At 52.3% G+C, this 13,595-nt stretch overlaps 1 protein-coding gene across 1 annotated transcript in view; it reads right to left on the bottom strand.

The window, feature by feature from the left end:
- Positions 1 to 13,595, bottom strand: part of Padi2 (peptidyl arginine deiminase 2) — a 39,908-nt gene that overhangs the window by 23,056 nt on the left and 3,257 nt on the right. The window contains exons 2-3 of the mRNA XM_090335720.1: positions 6,762 to 6,945; positions 5,212 to 5,284 (exon numbers count right to left, since the gene is read on the bottom strand). Coding sequence (XP_090191846.1) covers positions 5,212 to 5,284; positions 6,762 to 6,945 — 257 coding nt within the window. The remainder of the gene's footprint in view (positions 1 to 5,211; positions 5,285 to 6,761; positions 6,946 to 13,595) is intronic.

Raw genomic sequence — 13,595 nt, 5'->3', positions numbered from 1 at the left:
GGGCCCTGTCTGGCTCTCCTGTGGCCTCTGTCCCTAGGTCACCTACAAGGTCTCATGGGAACATCCTGAGCTGTGTCCACTAAAGCTGCGCTTATGGGAGGAGTTATGGAGTATTTATACTGCTTTATTATATGTAAAATTTCCTTTCTTTGGGATGGTGGTGGTACTAAGGATGGAAGTTAGGGCCTTATATTTGCTAGGTAGATGCTCTAACCACACGTGCCGTGCCACCTTTGTTTTCAAAGTTTTGTCTTCCTTTATGCCTAGGGCAGCCTGGCCTATGGTTCTCCTATTTGTGTTCTCTGGTATCACTGGATGGACAGGCCTGTGCCTCTCTGCCCAGCCACCGGTGGAGATGGAGTCCCGTGAACATTTGTGCCTACAGTTGGCTTTGAAACGTAATCCTCTGAGCTCTGCCCCCTAGGTAGCCAGGATGACAGGCTTGAGCCACCACACCCAACGTTTTATCTTGAGGCACAGTGTCAGTCTGTAATCTTCCAGAGTGCTGGAATTGTAGGCATAGGCCACCATGCCCAGCTGAACTTCTTAACTTTATTATTTTTTAACTAATGCAATAATTATACTACAAATTAAAAACAATACCAGATTACTTCTAAAGAACAACAGCAGTTCCCTGCTCACTCCACAATACTGACTCATGTATTTCCAAGGTGCCCTCATCCCTAAAGGCTTTCCTATTATAAGATTGGGCCAGCTCATCATCAGGCTCTCTTGTCACCTCTTCCCAGACCCTCAAAGCCTCTCATCTCTCTTAGGGCCTGGACCAATCCCATAGCCTCTTTCCATGGCCTCCTCTGGTTCTGACCCACAGAGCCCTCCCTCAAACTCTACCCCCCGAAGGAGCTCTCTGTACAAGCTTCCTCACCCCTGACATAGCCCAGCACCCGAGATGATGCTTACAGGAGTTCTGCCCTCCCCAGGGGAGGACACCTGTTTCAGGCCCTCTAGGCTCCAGAGGACATAGCCCAGAAGCTCCAGATCCTACCTCAGCTCCCGAAATAGCCCCAGGGTATCAGGTGGCATGGGTGAGGGGGAGATTAACAGGAAATGTCACCCGGATTGGGTTCAAGGCAGGCTGAGGATCCCTGACTGTGTTTTGGCCACTCACCAGCCTCAGGCATGGTGACAGCGGTGGCTGTGCTCTCCCTGGCCACCTTCTTGTCTTAGGAGTAGCTTAGGGTGCAGGAGTGCAGGGCTCTTCCTTCCCCTCGGGGCTGAGGCTCTGGGAGGGGGCACAGGACGGAGCTCTTGGGAGATGCTTAAAGTTCCTGAGGCCTGAGCTCCATGTCCTGTGCCATCTGCCAGGAAAGATGGACGGGAGCAACCGCCCACGTCCCTCCCCTGCCCCAGGACTGTGCTCCTGCATGTGGAAGCCCTTAAAAATTGCCAGGATGGGGCCAGGAGTTTGGCCTAGTGGTAGAGTGCTTGCGTAGCACGTATGAAGACCTGGGTTCCATTTCTCGGTACCACATACATAGAAAAAAAGCCGGAAGTGGTGCTGAGATTCAAGTGGTAGAGCTGTAGCCTTGCGAAAGTCCAAGGACAGTGCTCAGGCCCTGAGCCCAAGCCCAGGACTGGGGAAAAAAAAATTGCCAGGATGAGTCGGGCACAGTGGCTCAGGCCTGTAATGCTACGCAGGAGGCTGAGATCTGTGGATCACAGTTCAAAGCTAGACCAGGCACTAATGTCCATGAGACTCTTATTAACCACTAGAAAACTGGAAATGGCGCTGTGGCTCAACTGGTAGCGCGCTAAGCTTGAGCTGAAGAGTGCAGGAACAGCACCCAAGCCCAGAGTTCAAGCCCTACAACTGGCAAAATAAGTAACAATAAAAATAAATAAGGCCTAGAGGGGGTGAACTACTTTTTCAAAGGTCACACAGCAAGTCCTTTCCAAACTGGACTAGAGACCCAGAGCCTGATTTGGCTAAAGGATTTTGCAGACTTGTCACCATATCCCAGGAGGAAGATTAGGGCCAGGAAGTTTTATTCTCTTGCTTGAAAGGAAGGGAGAAGCAAGCACTGAGTACCATCTCTTCTGACCCTTCACACATACCATGCCAGTGAATCCTTGGAAGCACCATACATAAACACTCTGTGTATGTTTATCAGATGAGGAAACTGAGGCTGGGGGGGGCGGTGTTATAATGTGGGTAGAAGGGCAGAGATGGAGCATATTTCTGCCCATCCCAAAGCCAGTGTGGTTTCAGGTGGTAGGGATTCAGGTATCTGGGTGGGGGTTGGGGTGGGGAGGGAGGCCACTGCCCCCAGGGTGAGCTCTTCCAGTGGGAGACCTCGGAAGAAGGGTGTGTGTGTGTGGGGAGACCTAGAGTCCACCGCTCCCTCACATTGACCAGCTGGCACTTGCCAGGATAACTAGTGGGAATAGAAACATAGGTTCTTTAATCAACCACCAGCAAAGCGGAGGTGGGGCTGGACTCAAGCCGCAAAGTGCTAGTGTTGAGCAAGCAAAGCTCAGGGACAGTATCCAAGCTCTGAGTTCAAGCCCCAGAACCAGCACAAAAAATAGAGAAAAGGTGGGGGTGGAGGAAGACACTTTTCTATCCCATGAACCTAAGCAACCTGGATCCCGCGGCAGTTAAATAAATGTGAGGTGAAGACCCTTTGCCTTGGCAGTGGGGATTCCTCAGGGATGGAGCCCTGTGCTCCTCTGAGCAGGGGATGGGAAGCAGGTGACGGGCAGTGCCAGCTTCCTGCCTGCCCCAGGCAAAGGAACGCCCAGCTCTGTAGCCTCTCTGCAGGTCATGTGCCTGCAGTCTCCCTCTGCCTTGCTTTGCTGGATGCAAAGGGCGAGTGAGCCCTGGGGTCACTTTCACTGGACAGGCGGCTAGCCCCTGTCCCTCCTGCCTTTGTCCTCAGCTATCTGGGCTCCATGAGGTTAGGTTTCTTCCAGGAGTCATCTGACCCAGGTGGTATGTATGTGAGTGTTGCACTCACATGCCAGGGCTGGGCACAGCCAGGGATCATTCCAAGATCCCCACACCAGACTGGGTATCCCATGGTGCAGGATGACCCTCACCCACGCCCCTGGGGTCTCAGCTGAGCAGCAGAAGAGCACTATGTATTTAAGGTGCCAAGGCTGGGGGCGGGGCAGTGTGGGAGTTAGCTGACCCCTAGGGAGGATCCAGGGTCCCCCAGAGGATGGGAGATAATGGAGGGCCACCCATCAATCACTTTCTGTGGTGTAGGGTGGCCTCAGCAACTCTTTCTGAGCCTTGCTTCCCTCATCTGTAAAATGGGGTCAATGTGGGATCCTAGAAATAGTTGTAAGACTAGAGTGAAAGTAGCCGGGCGTGGTGGCTCACACCTGTAATCCCAGCTACTCAGGAGGCTGAGATCTGAGGATCGAGCTTCAAAGCCAATTTGGGTAGTTTTAGTCCGTGAGACTCTTATCTCCAATTAACCACCAAAAAACTGGAAGTGGTGATGCGCTCAAGGGGTAGGGCAGTAGCCTTGAGCTGAAGAGATCAGGGACAACACCCAGGCCCAGTGTTCAAGCCCCATGACTGACAGAAAAAAAAAAAAACAAACAAAAAAACAAGGGGTTGGGAGTTTGGCCTAGTGGTAGAGTGCTTGCCTAGCATGCACCTCGGTTCAATTCCTCGGTACCACATACATAGAAAAAAGCCAGAAGTGGTGCTGAGGCTCAAGTGGTAGAGCTCTAGCCTTGAGAAAGTCCAAGGACAGTGCTCAGGCCCTGAGCTCAAGCCCAGGACTAGCAAAAAACAAAAACAAACAAACAAAAAACAAAATTGAGGGGCTGGGAGTTTGGCCTAGTGGTTAAAGTGCTTGCCTAGCATGCACAAAGACCCGGGTTCAATTCCTTGGTACCACATACATACAAAAACAAAAAGCCGGAAGTGGTGCTGAGGCTCAAGTGGTAGAGCTCTAGCCTTGAGAAAGTCCAAGGACAGTGCTCAGGCCCTGAGCTCAAGCCCAGGACTGGCAAAAAAATAAAAATAAAAAAACCCAAAACTGAAAGCCAAGTGCCCATCATCCTAGCTAATCAAGGGGCTAGGGATCAAGGTTCAAAGCCAGCCCGGGTAGACAACTCCATAAAATTCTCATCTACAATGAAGCAGACAAAATCTGGAAGGGGAAGTGTGGCTCAAGTGGAAGAGCACCAGCCTTGAGTGAAAGAGCTAAGCGAGAGTGCAAAGCCCAGAGTTCAAGCCCCAGTACTAGCACATACCTACAAAGAATAGGCTGAATTCCTGGCAGAAAGATTTGTGGTATTGGAGCCTGTATTCACTCTGCTGTGTAAATGCCCAGCGGACTCTCCTCCTCCCCGTCAGGAACACCCATACAGCCCTGGACGCTGCCTTGGCGTGCAGCACACGCGAGGCGCTGTGTTTTCACAAATCACTCAGCACATCGTTGGCATGCAAAGCCTGGGAGCTTCCTGACATGTGGCAATGCGTCTGTAAGCCACCACTGGATGGACAAAGTGCACTTCGGCAATAGTCTCCTGGCTTGATTGTGCTGTCATTAGACAATAACACAAGGGCTGCAGGCATAGCTCAGGTGGTAGAGTACCTGCCCAGCAAGCTAGCAGCTCTGAGGTCAAGTCTCAGCACTGCCACCAAAGAGAAAAGTCTTTGTCACAGGGCCCGATAACCGGAGATCCAGATCTGACCCCTGGTCAGACCTGACCAAAGGGTCTGGCATGTCCAGGTACTTGGCCCTCCCCTGTCCAGCCCACCAGGCAGGACTGAGAACCAGGGCAGGGCCACGTGAGAAAGCTGAATAGATCTAGGAGGCAATTATCCTTGAATTCTGGGACTCAAACCCCCGCAGGGCTGCTGTGTGACTTTGAATGTGTTTCTGAGCCTCTCTGAGCCTCAGCATGCTTGTGGATCAAATGAGGAGCTTGAACTAGATGAGTTAAGAACTCAGGCCTTGGGGGACCGGTGGGGGGCTGGGAGAAAGCTAGGATTGTCAGGGACAGCAGGAATTAATTCATCTCTCATCTCTTCTCCAGCTATAGGGGAGGAGGAGAGGGACAGGCCTTTTTTTGTGTGTCACTGGTGGAGTCTGACAGACACAGGGGGTGCCTGCTCTGGCAGGCAGTTCCCTGCACAGAAGCTTCCCAGTGGCACTGAGCAGGATGGCAGTGCCAAGCCCTGGGGGGGATAGGCAAAAGCTCCCAGAGGACAGCTGTGCCACTCACCAATGGCCGTGAGGAAGAGCCCAGCCTGGTCGATGGGAGCGCTTCCCTCCTCTTCATAATAGTTCACCGTGACCTTGATGGTAGGGACACATGGGCACAGAGAGAAGGGCGGGAATCGAGGGTTATCACAGGAGAGCCCGATGTGACGTTGCCAGGTCAGGAAGATCACCTCGGGGTGCACGCCCCAGCTTCCGGGGCCCCCACACCTGCCACATAGTGCACCTAACTCAGTGTGAGCCAACCCGGGGGACAGGATGGAGGCTGTCCCCGGCCAATGTTCACTGTGGTCACTCACGTGGGGGGTTTAGTGACATTCACAAGGAGGAGCACTGCTGTGTGCCTCGCACCCCACTTTACAGCCAGTGAGGTGCTCCGCAGCTCTCTGTGGTGGGCAGTCCTGTCCAGCTCTATCCATCATTCTTCAGCCTGTGTGGCCTCTGAGCCCTTGACACGGGGGAGCCCACGAGGAGGAAAGCAAGAAGTGGGGCAATGCGACTCTAGAGTCCTTATGCAAAAAGAATGTAAACTGTCTTCTTAATTTTTTTTTACGTGGAGTATATGTCAAAATGACAACATTTTAATGGATATCCGAGATTTAGTAAAAAAATATATTACAAAAACGAATTTTGAGGGCCGGGAGTTTGGCCTAGTGGTAGAGTGCTTGCCTAGCATGCACGAAGACCTGGGTTCAATACATAGAAAAAAGCCAGAAGTGGTGCTGAGGCTCAAGTGGTAGAGCTCTAGCCTTGAGAAAGTCCAAGAACAGTGCTCAGGCCCAGGATTGGCAAAAAACAAAACAAAACAAAACAACCTCATTTTGCCTCTTTCTTTCCCCTCTCCCCTTTTCTTTTTTGGCTTGAACTCACGGCCTCGGTGCTATCCCTGAGCTTTTTTGCTCAAGACCAGTTCTCTACCACTCAGGTCATAGCTCCAGCTGTTTGCTGGTTCTTTAGAGGCAAGAGTCTCACAGACTTTCCTGCACAGGTTAGCTTCGGTTAGCCTTTCCTCCTCCATCTTCTTACCCAGTCTGCTACTCTGGACCTTCGGCAAAAACAAAACTGCCTTTTCTAGAAATCAGGTGACACAGGCTCTCACCTGAAAACAGGCGACGCAGGTGGCTGCAACCTTAGAGGCATACGGTTTCCCACTGGCTTGCTTGTGCAGCTACGACTGTAAATGTTAACTGCTTCCACAACAGTTTCTCGCTCTCATGTCTCACCTGAATCTGCTCTCAAACACTGTGCTTGTAACCTGCCAAGCGGCTACTTTCTGCCCTCGCAGTAGCCTGCCAGTCTGCTGACATTAACATTCTTTGTACGTGGTTAAGTGTCCCAGTGATTTTCCTGGGGAAGCATTTCAGTTTCAACCTGTGATCCTCAGACGTCAGGTTCCTGAGTCGCTAGGAGTACAGGTGTGAGCCACCAGTGACCCAGTACCTGGCTCTTTTTTGGGGGGACATGGAGTACCGGGCAGGATACATAGCTCACACTGTCCGTTTGATGGGCTGCCCTGACTCCCCTGGCTGTGGGGCTGGCCTCTCCTTGTAGTACCTTGTCACTGCTGGCCTCCGTGCTGGCCTGGCCCATGGTGAGACGCAGCGTGGTGCTGGGAGAGAGGGACCAGCGCTGCTTGCCGTTGGTGGCCACCTCCTCGGCCTCCCCATCCTGCACCACCTCCACCTGCACGCCTTCGGAGTGCTTCAGGCTGAAGGTTTGGGCCCCGGCTGGAGCCGCGCTGCAGGGAGAGAGGACAGATGGGATGGGAGGCCTCTGGAAGGGACAGAGGGTCAGGGGGAGTCTGGGGTAGACAGGATGGGGGACTTCAGGAGAGAATACTGAGAGGGACAAGCAATCTGTCCAGGAACTGCTTGGGGCATTCATGTGGGGTGGTCAGGTTGTAGGTGCTGGGTCTCTGAGCCCAGTTACAGACCAAAGGGCTGGGAGTGCAGCTCAGTGGTAGAATTCTTGCCAAGTTAGTATATACAAGGCCCCGGGTTTGCTCTGGAGCACAAGTATAAAAAGGGGCGCTTGGAAAGGACCCCCCCACACCCCACTGGAGGAGATGGTAAACTGGTAGAGTCTGGTGGGCTATTCCAGATGTTTCCAGTGGAGCTCATAAAAGATGCTCCAAGCCATTTTATTTGTCCTCCCTGTGATCCTTCCAAAGTCTCCAGGACATCAGGGATGCTGGCTGCCCTGAGGCAGGTCCTTTGTTGGCTGGGACAAATGCCTCTGCTGAAGTCCAGAGTCTGGGAAAAAGCCAGGGACTGAGTGTGAGTGGGAGATCTAGGTCTGGGCAGGTTTTGCCCCTACCTGCTATTGGTGGAGAGACTTGAACCAATCCCTGTATTTCCTGGGAGTCTAACCACCACTGCATAAGACCAGGGCATCCCCACCCTTCCTGTCCCGGTCCCCTCTCCCATCCCTCCAGGGACAGGGCTGCATTATAGCTGGGATATTGCCATGTGCACCTACCTCCTTGGGCCATGCCATGCTCCCCCCCAGGGCAGCATTTCATTACCTCCACCCTCGGCCTCAGAGCCTGGTACAGGCTGGGCACACCACACACCCAGCCAGGAGGACAGGCTGAGTGGGTAGACAGCAAGCCACTTTGCTAAGTGTTGTCTCTTTATAGCAATGACAAAGCCTTGCCACATTTACTGTCTTGATATAAATAATCTCCACTTAAAAATACACTACTGGGCCAGGAGTGTGGCCTTATGGTAAGAGTGCTTGCCTAGCATGCATGAAGCCCTGGGTTTGATTCCTTGGTACCACATACACAGAAAAAGCTGGAAGTGGTGCTGAGGCTCAAGGGGCAGAGCACTAGCCTTGAGAAAGTCCAAGGACAGCGCTCAGGCCCTGAGTTCTAGCTCCAGGCCTGGCAAAAAATAAAAATAATAAACCTATTAAGAAAAGTGTCAGATTAAACAAAAAGTTGAGTTGTGCTACGGAGGGAGCATGGGCTGGGAAATAGTGCCAAAGACTGAGAAGTCAGGAACTCCTTCTGGTCTGGGCATTCCTTTAGGGCAACTTGCTCCTTTGCCTCCTAACCTGCTGGGAAGCCTTGGGCAAATGGCTTACCCTCCCTATTTTGGGGAGTGTTGAATGGGAGGGTGAAAGCAGTCCAGGCCAGAGGTAGTCAGGGCAGAGTCAGAGGGGCAGTCTTTGGGCAGAGTGTGGGGAGAGGACAGGACCCCTGCCCTGCTTAAACCAGAACTTCATCCAATTCTATTTATGAAGCCTCTGCGGACAAGGCTACATAGAAGATGCTGCTCTCAGGCCATTCCTGTTCGGCTTCTTTCCTCTGGCCAGTGTGAGACCAGTGGAGGTCCCAGAGGGCCCACATCAAAGCTCCAGGGCCTCCTGCCCATCCACAGCTCGGCATCAGGCCTGCTCAGAGCTAAGCCAATAACTATTCTTGGAGAGGCCCTGTGGCCCAGAAGTGACAAAGGCTTCCATTGTGCTCCTGCAGATCCTGTTGGCTGCCTTCCTCCCAGAGAGATCTTTCTAGAAACCTGAGAGCCAGGAGCTGGAGGCAGCAGGGGGGGGGGGTGTCCTGGAGCCTGAGGGGAGGGGCCCAGGACATTGGTGAGGGAAAGGAGCAAGGCTGGGGTTGGTTATGACCCATCCACTCACTTCCTGGAAAAATGCCAGGCTGCCAGGCCTGTGCCCCAGCTTTGTTCTGTCCCAGCACTCAGGACACGGCCAAGTCCTAGGTATGCTTTGGCAATGAATGAGTGAACGAATGAATGAACCTGCCCCTATTGGCTTCCCAAGCTCTACCACCAGAGTGATGTTTGAAGAACTGAAGTCAAAGCACGTGTTTGCACTAGGATCTTCCACTCTTTAGTCTGGTGCTGGTCTCAGGCCATTTAGCCACTGCATCTCACGAATTGCACACGCAGCTCCGCTCTGTCTGTCCACTGGCCATCCTCACACATCAAGACACCCTCTCCAGCCTGGCAGATGCCCATCTCTTCCTGAATACCTGACAGGCTTCCTGGACTACCTTCTGCTTTTCTTTACTTGTGCTGTGCTGGGGACAAAGACCTAGGATCTATGGGAGGCAGGGGAGAGCTCCCTCGGAGCTCCTCCAAGTCCCCTGGAGCAGGGTCACTGTTGGTTTGCTTTGTGGGGACTCTGGGGATTGAATCAGGTAGTGGCACTCAGCATTTTTTTTCCGCTCAAGGCTGGCACTCTACCACTTGAGCCACAGCTCCAATTCCTGCTATACACTCACACACACACACACACACACACACACACACACACACACACACACACACACATATAAAGAGAGTTAATTGGAGATAGTTGTCTCGGCTGGCTTTGACCCACAATTATCAGCTCTTGGCCTATTGAAAAAAACCCAAACAACTAGGATTATAGGTATGAACCACTAATGCCCTGTGGCAATTGTATTGTGTGTGTGTGAGTACCGGGGCTTCCACTCAGGGTCTCATGCTCCAGTCCAATGCTCTACTGCTCAGGCCCTGCCTCTATTTCCTGGCAGCTGCATTTCGCAGGGGAGCTAACGTGGTTGCACCAAGGACTACACTTCCTAACCACCGAGGGCTGGCATGTGGCTTGAGCGGCAGTGATCTTAACCTTTGGGCTCTGGAGTTCGGACCCCAGTGCTGGAGGTGGAGAGGGAGAGAGGGAGGTGAGAGGGAGGGAGAGATCTCCACTGACTTGGACAAAGGGAGGAGGGGAGGGAAGGAACTGGCACTGGTGGTCTGAGGTGGGCATCAACCTTGCCATGACTGGTCCTTTGAGACATGGCTGGAACTTCGGGCCAAGAGACATGTGGACAGGAAGTGGTCTTAGATTAGAGGGAGCTGGGGCTCCCCTGAGGGCATGGGGACCCCGTGGATGTCTGTCTCTCCACGCTGCAGACAGTTCACCCAGGGTGTGAGGCAGGGACGGGTTTCTGGAGAGCAATAGAGGGAGGGGAGGGACAAACAATCAGGTGACAGCAGCCATGATGGTGGCCATGGTGATGGGGAGAAATGGCCAGGCAGCTTGTGCCACACAAAGGATGTGTGTTCAGTGTCTCCAGTGCTGTGTGCCCGGAGCGCTCCCCCAGCCTCTCTGGTCTTTGCTGGGTGGGTGGGCGTGGCCTGGCTGGGCTGGTGAGGCTCATCCAGCCCCAGCCTTCTGGTTGGCATCTGGATATCTTGGCTTGATTTTCAGGTTTGGGCCTCATTAACACCAGCCAGGGTTCATCCCTGGGGTGACCCCAGCTTCTGGCAGCATGGGTGTGACATCCCAAGCTCTTCACACACCTCGCCTCTTGCTCTTCCTCCACCTGGACTCTTCTGCTGGCTGTTGGAGGCCTCTCCTTAAGGTGGAAACAATCTAAGGTATGGCTTCCCCCCCAACCTTCAACAACTCCCTAGTTCTCACAACGAAGGCCAGCATCTGACAATTCCTTCAACCCCCCCCCCCCTTCCAGCTCACTGACCCGTGGGCCTTATGCTATGGGCCACTTCCAATGGCTTCACTCTCTGTGGGGTATGTCAGCTCCCTGGCACAATCTCCTTCCCTTCTAAACCCCTGATTGTCTTTCAAGACAATCAGTGGCCTCTTCCAGAAATCTTCCCTGATCCAGTCACCCAGGACATATCTCTTGCTCCCTTTTCGCATGCCTCAAACCCTAGCCAGGTTAAATGTTTCTCTCAAGTTCTGGATCGGCAGAGGGCAGGAATGCCATCTTATCACAACTGTTTCCATAGTATAATAAACCTAACACTAATGCATGGCAAACACATATGGGCCCCACTTAGTCCACCTGTATCCAGTCCCCTCCTTTTCATAAGCCTAAGAGTAAAGCCTGACCAGCTGAGGGATTTCTGACACCATATTTCCATCCTGACTCAGAGCCCCAGTCAGCAGAGCTGCAAGGTGCCAGCGCCTCCCGAGAGCCTTCCCGTCCCTGGGCACCGGCTTGAAACCGGAGCCCTGGAGTGGCCCTGCCAGGGCCTCCTGTCTAGAACCGAGGGCTCCGGGTGTTGTTCTAATTTATGGGGCCATGGGACCTGACTTGACTTCTTCCCTCTGTCATTCTGTCAGGAGCAAGCACCATTCTGCCACCTCAGCCACCTGCCCTTGACCTTCTACAGCCCCATCCCTGGAGGCTGGAATTGTGAAGCATATCTGCTTTTATCAATGGCTCCATCTATGCATCTATGCATCTATGCATCTATGCATCTATGCATCTATGCATCTATGCATCCATCCATCCACTCATTCACTCAACCTGGAGCACTTCAGTGGTTCAGGGGAGGAGGGGCATCTGCCCAAAAGTCCCAAGTCCCAGGGCAGCAGGTCAGTCAGGGGCCTGAGCTCTGTTCCCCACCCCTTCCCAGCTGTGCCATTTGGGACAAACACCCATGACCTGATCTCCCTGACTTCCTGTCTATATCATGATACCAACGACTCACGCCTGTAATCTAGCTAGTCAGGAGACTGAGATCGCAGGATCAAGGTTCAAAGCCAGCCTGGGCAAGAAAGTCTCCAATTAACCACCAAAAGCTGGGAGTAGAAGTGTGGCTCAAATGGTAGAGAGTGAGCCTTTGGTGAAAAAGCCAAACTTGACATTGTGAGGCCCCAAGTTCAAGCCCCAGTATTAGCATGAACAACAACAAAACCCAAAAGAACAAAAACCTAAATCACATGTAAATTATTGAATATAACTGCAGTGAGAAAACAAAACTTTTGGAAGGCTTCTGAGTATCAAGTAAGAGTTCAGAATGTTAGCCAGTAGTCGTAAGTAAATAATAACATCTAAAGGAGGGGCAGGAGATAGAGCTCATGGTAGGGAGAGGTGACATGGGGTGGTCAAAGAATGCTTCTTGGAGGAGGTGATGATTGAGCTGAGTCTTGACTGATAAATGCCAAGCTTGTGTAGGTCTTGAAAATAGTGTTCCAAGCAGCAGGGCAGCAGGAGAAGCATGTGCAAAGGCCCTGAGGTGGGATACCTAACAGTATGCCTGAAGCCAGTGTACATGTAGCTAGGAGATAGGATGGGGGAAGCATTCTGGGCAGCGCAGGTCAGGACATGCCCAGGCCCCTATCGCTGTACCTCCCTGGCTTTTGTCATAATGAGATGGTTAAAAAACAAATCTCCGGCCTTGCTAAAGCCAACTATAAGATAGAAAGTCTAGAAGGACTCAGGGAATATCTGGGAAGAGTTTAAATCCTCCAGGTTCTTTCCCAAGGCAGGGTGTAGCTAGCGGGGTTTTTCCTAGCCATCTATCAAGCCAAGTCTAGGATCTTTCTCAGGCCCTCTGCCTTGGACCTATAGGAAATGGCCAGCTGTGGCCTTGGGGAACCCTAAAAAAAGAAAAAAAAAGAGGAAGGAAGGTATTACCCCACCAGCCACTGCAGGGGTTCATTTTGAGCTCTGATGTAACCCAGAGACTGTGCCAGGGGCCAGGACACAACTGTTAATGGCTCTTTTTGTCCTGAGTGTCCTGCTGGCCTCAAGGTACTGGCCTTGGCCTTTCCATCAGAGAGGAGGGGTTAAGAGCTGTATTGGGGTGTTTGTCCCCTTCCAGAGGTGGAGACCTCTTCTCTGTCAAGGGCCGTCTGGATATTTACAGAATGTGATGTATGTGCTATGTCAAATGAGCAATATAGCCACTGAGAGCTGCCAAGTGGTACAGGAGATGAAGTCAACATGCATTTATGATTTCTCCTTACACACCCTTTAGGCTGAAGCCCCACCCCAATGACAGATGTGCAAACTGCTGGAGATGTGCTGGCCCAGGAGAAGGATCTCTAAGCATTGGTTTGTAAGAGGGGGAATCAGCAGCATGGCCACACTCTGCCTTATGCTCTAAGGATGCCCTCCCTCCTCTTTCTAAACTGGGGGTGGGGGAGGGACACCTCGCTTCAAGCTCTAGGGAATCAGATGAGGATGCCGACAGACCCAGTGAGGTAACAGCATGTAGCTAGAGGGACCATGGAAGAGAGTGGGCAAGGTACCTAGAAGATGAGTATTTCAGGGTAGTAAGAAGCGAGCATACAGGCTGGGAATGTGGCTGTTTGCCTAGCATGTGCACGGAGCCCTAGGTTTGATTCCTCAGTACCAAATACATAGAAAAAGCCAGAAGCGGTGCTGTGACTCAAATGGTAAAGTGCTAGCCTTGAACAAAAGAAGCTCCAGGACTGGCAAAAAAAAAAAAGAAAAGAAAAAGAAAAAGAGCAACATGCATATCTCTATTGATAATCACAAGGCATGTTCTCTAGGGCAAAACCAAGTGAACTTACAACTTGTTGGTAGCCATCAGAATGGGGCTGGGTCAGGGCAAATATCCCTGAAGGAGACTCCTGCAGGGAAAGGTCACACCGGCTGAGCCTCTGTAGGCCAGGCAGTGA

The sequence above is a fragment of the Megascapheus bottae genome, chromosome 6 (genome assembly GCF_031878675.1).
Source record: "Megascapheus bottae isolate mThoBot1 chromosome 6, mThoBot2.hap1, whole genome shotgun sequence".
NCBI lineage: Eukaryota > Metazoa > Chordata > Mammalia > Rodentia > Geomyidae > Megascapheus > Megascapheus bottae.
The sequence above is the reverse complement of the archived record's forward strand: the minus strand, read 5'-3'. Positions and strand labels throughout refer to the sequence as shown.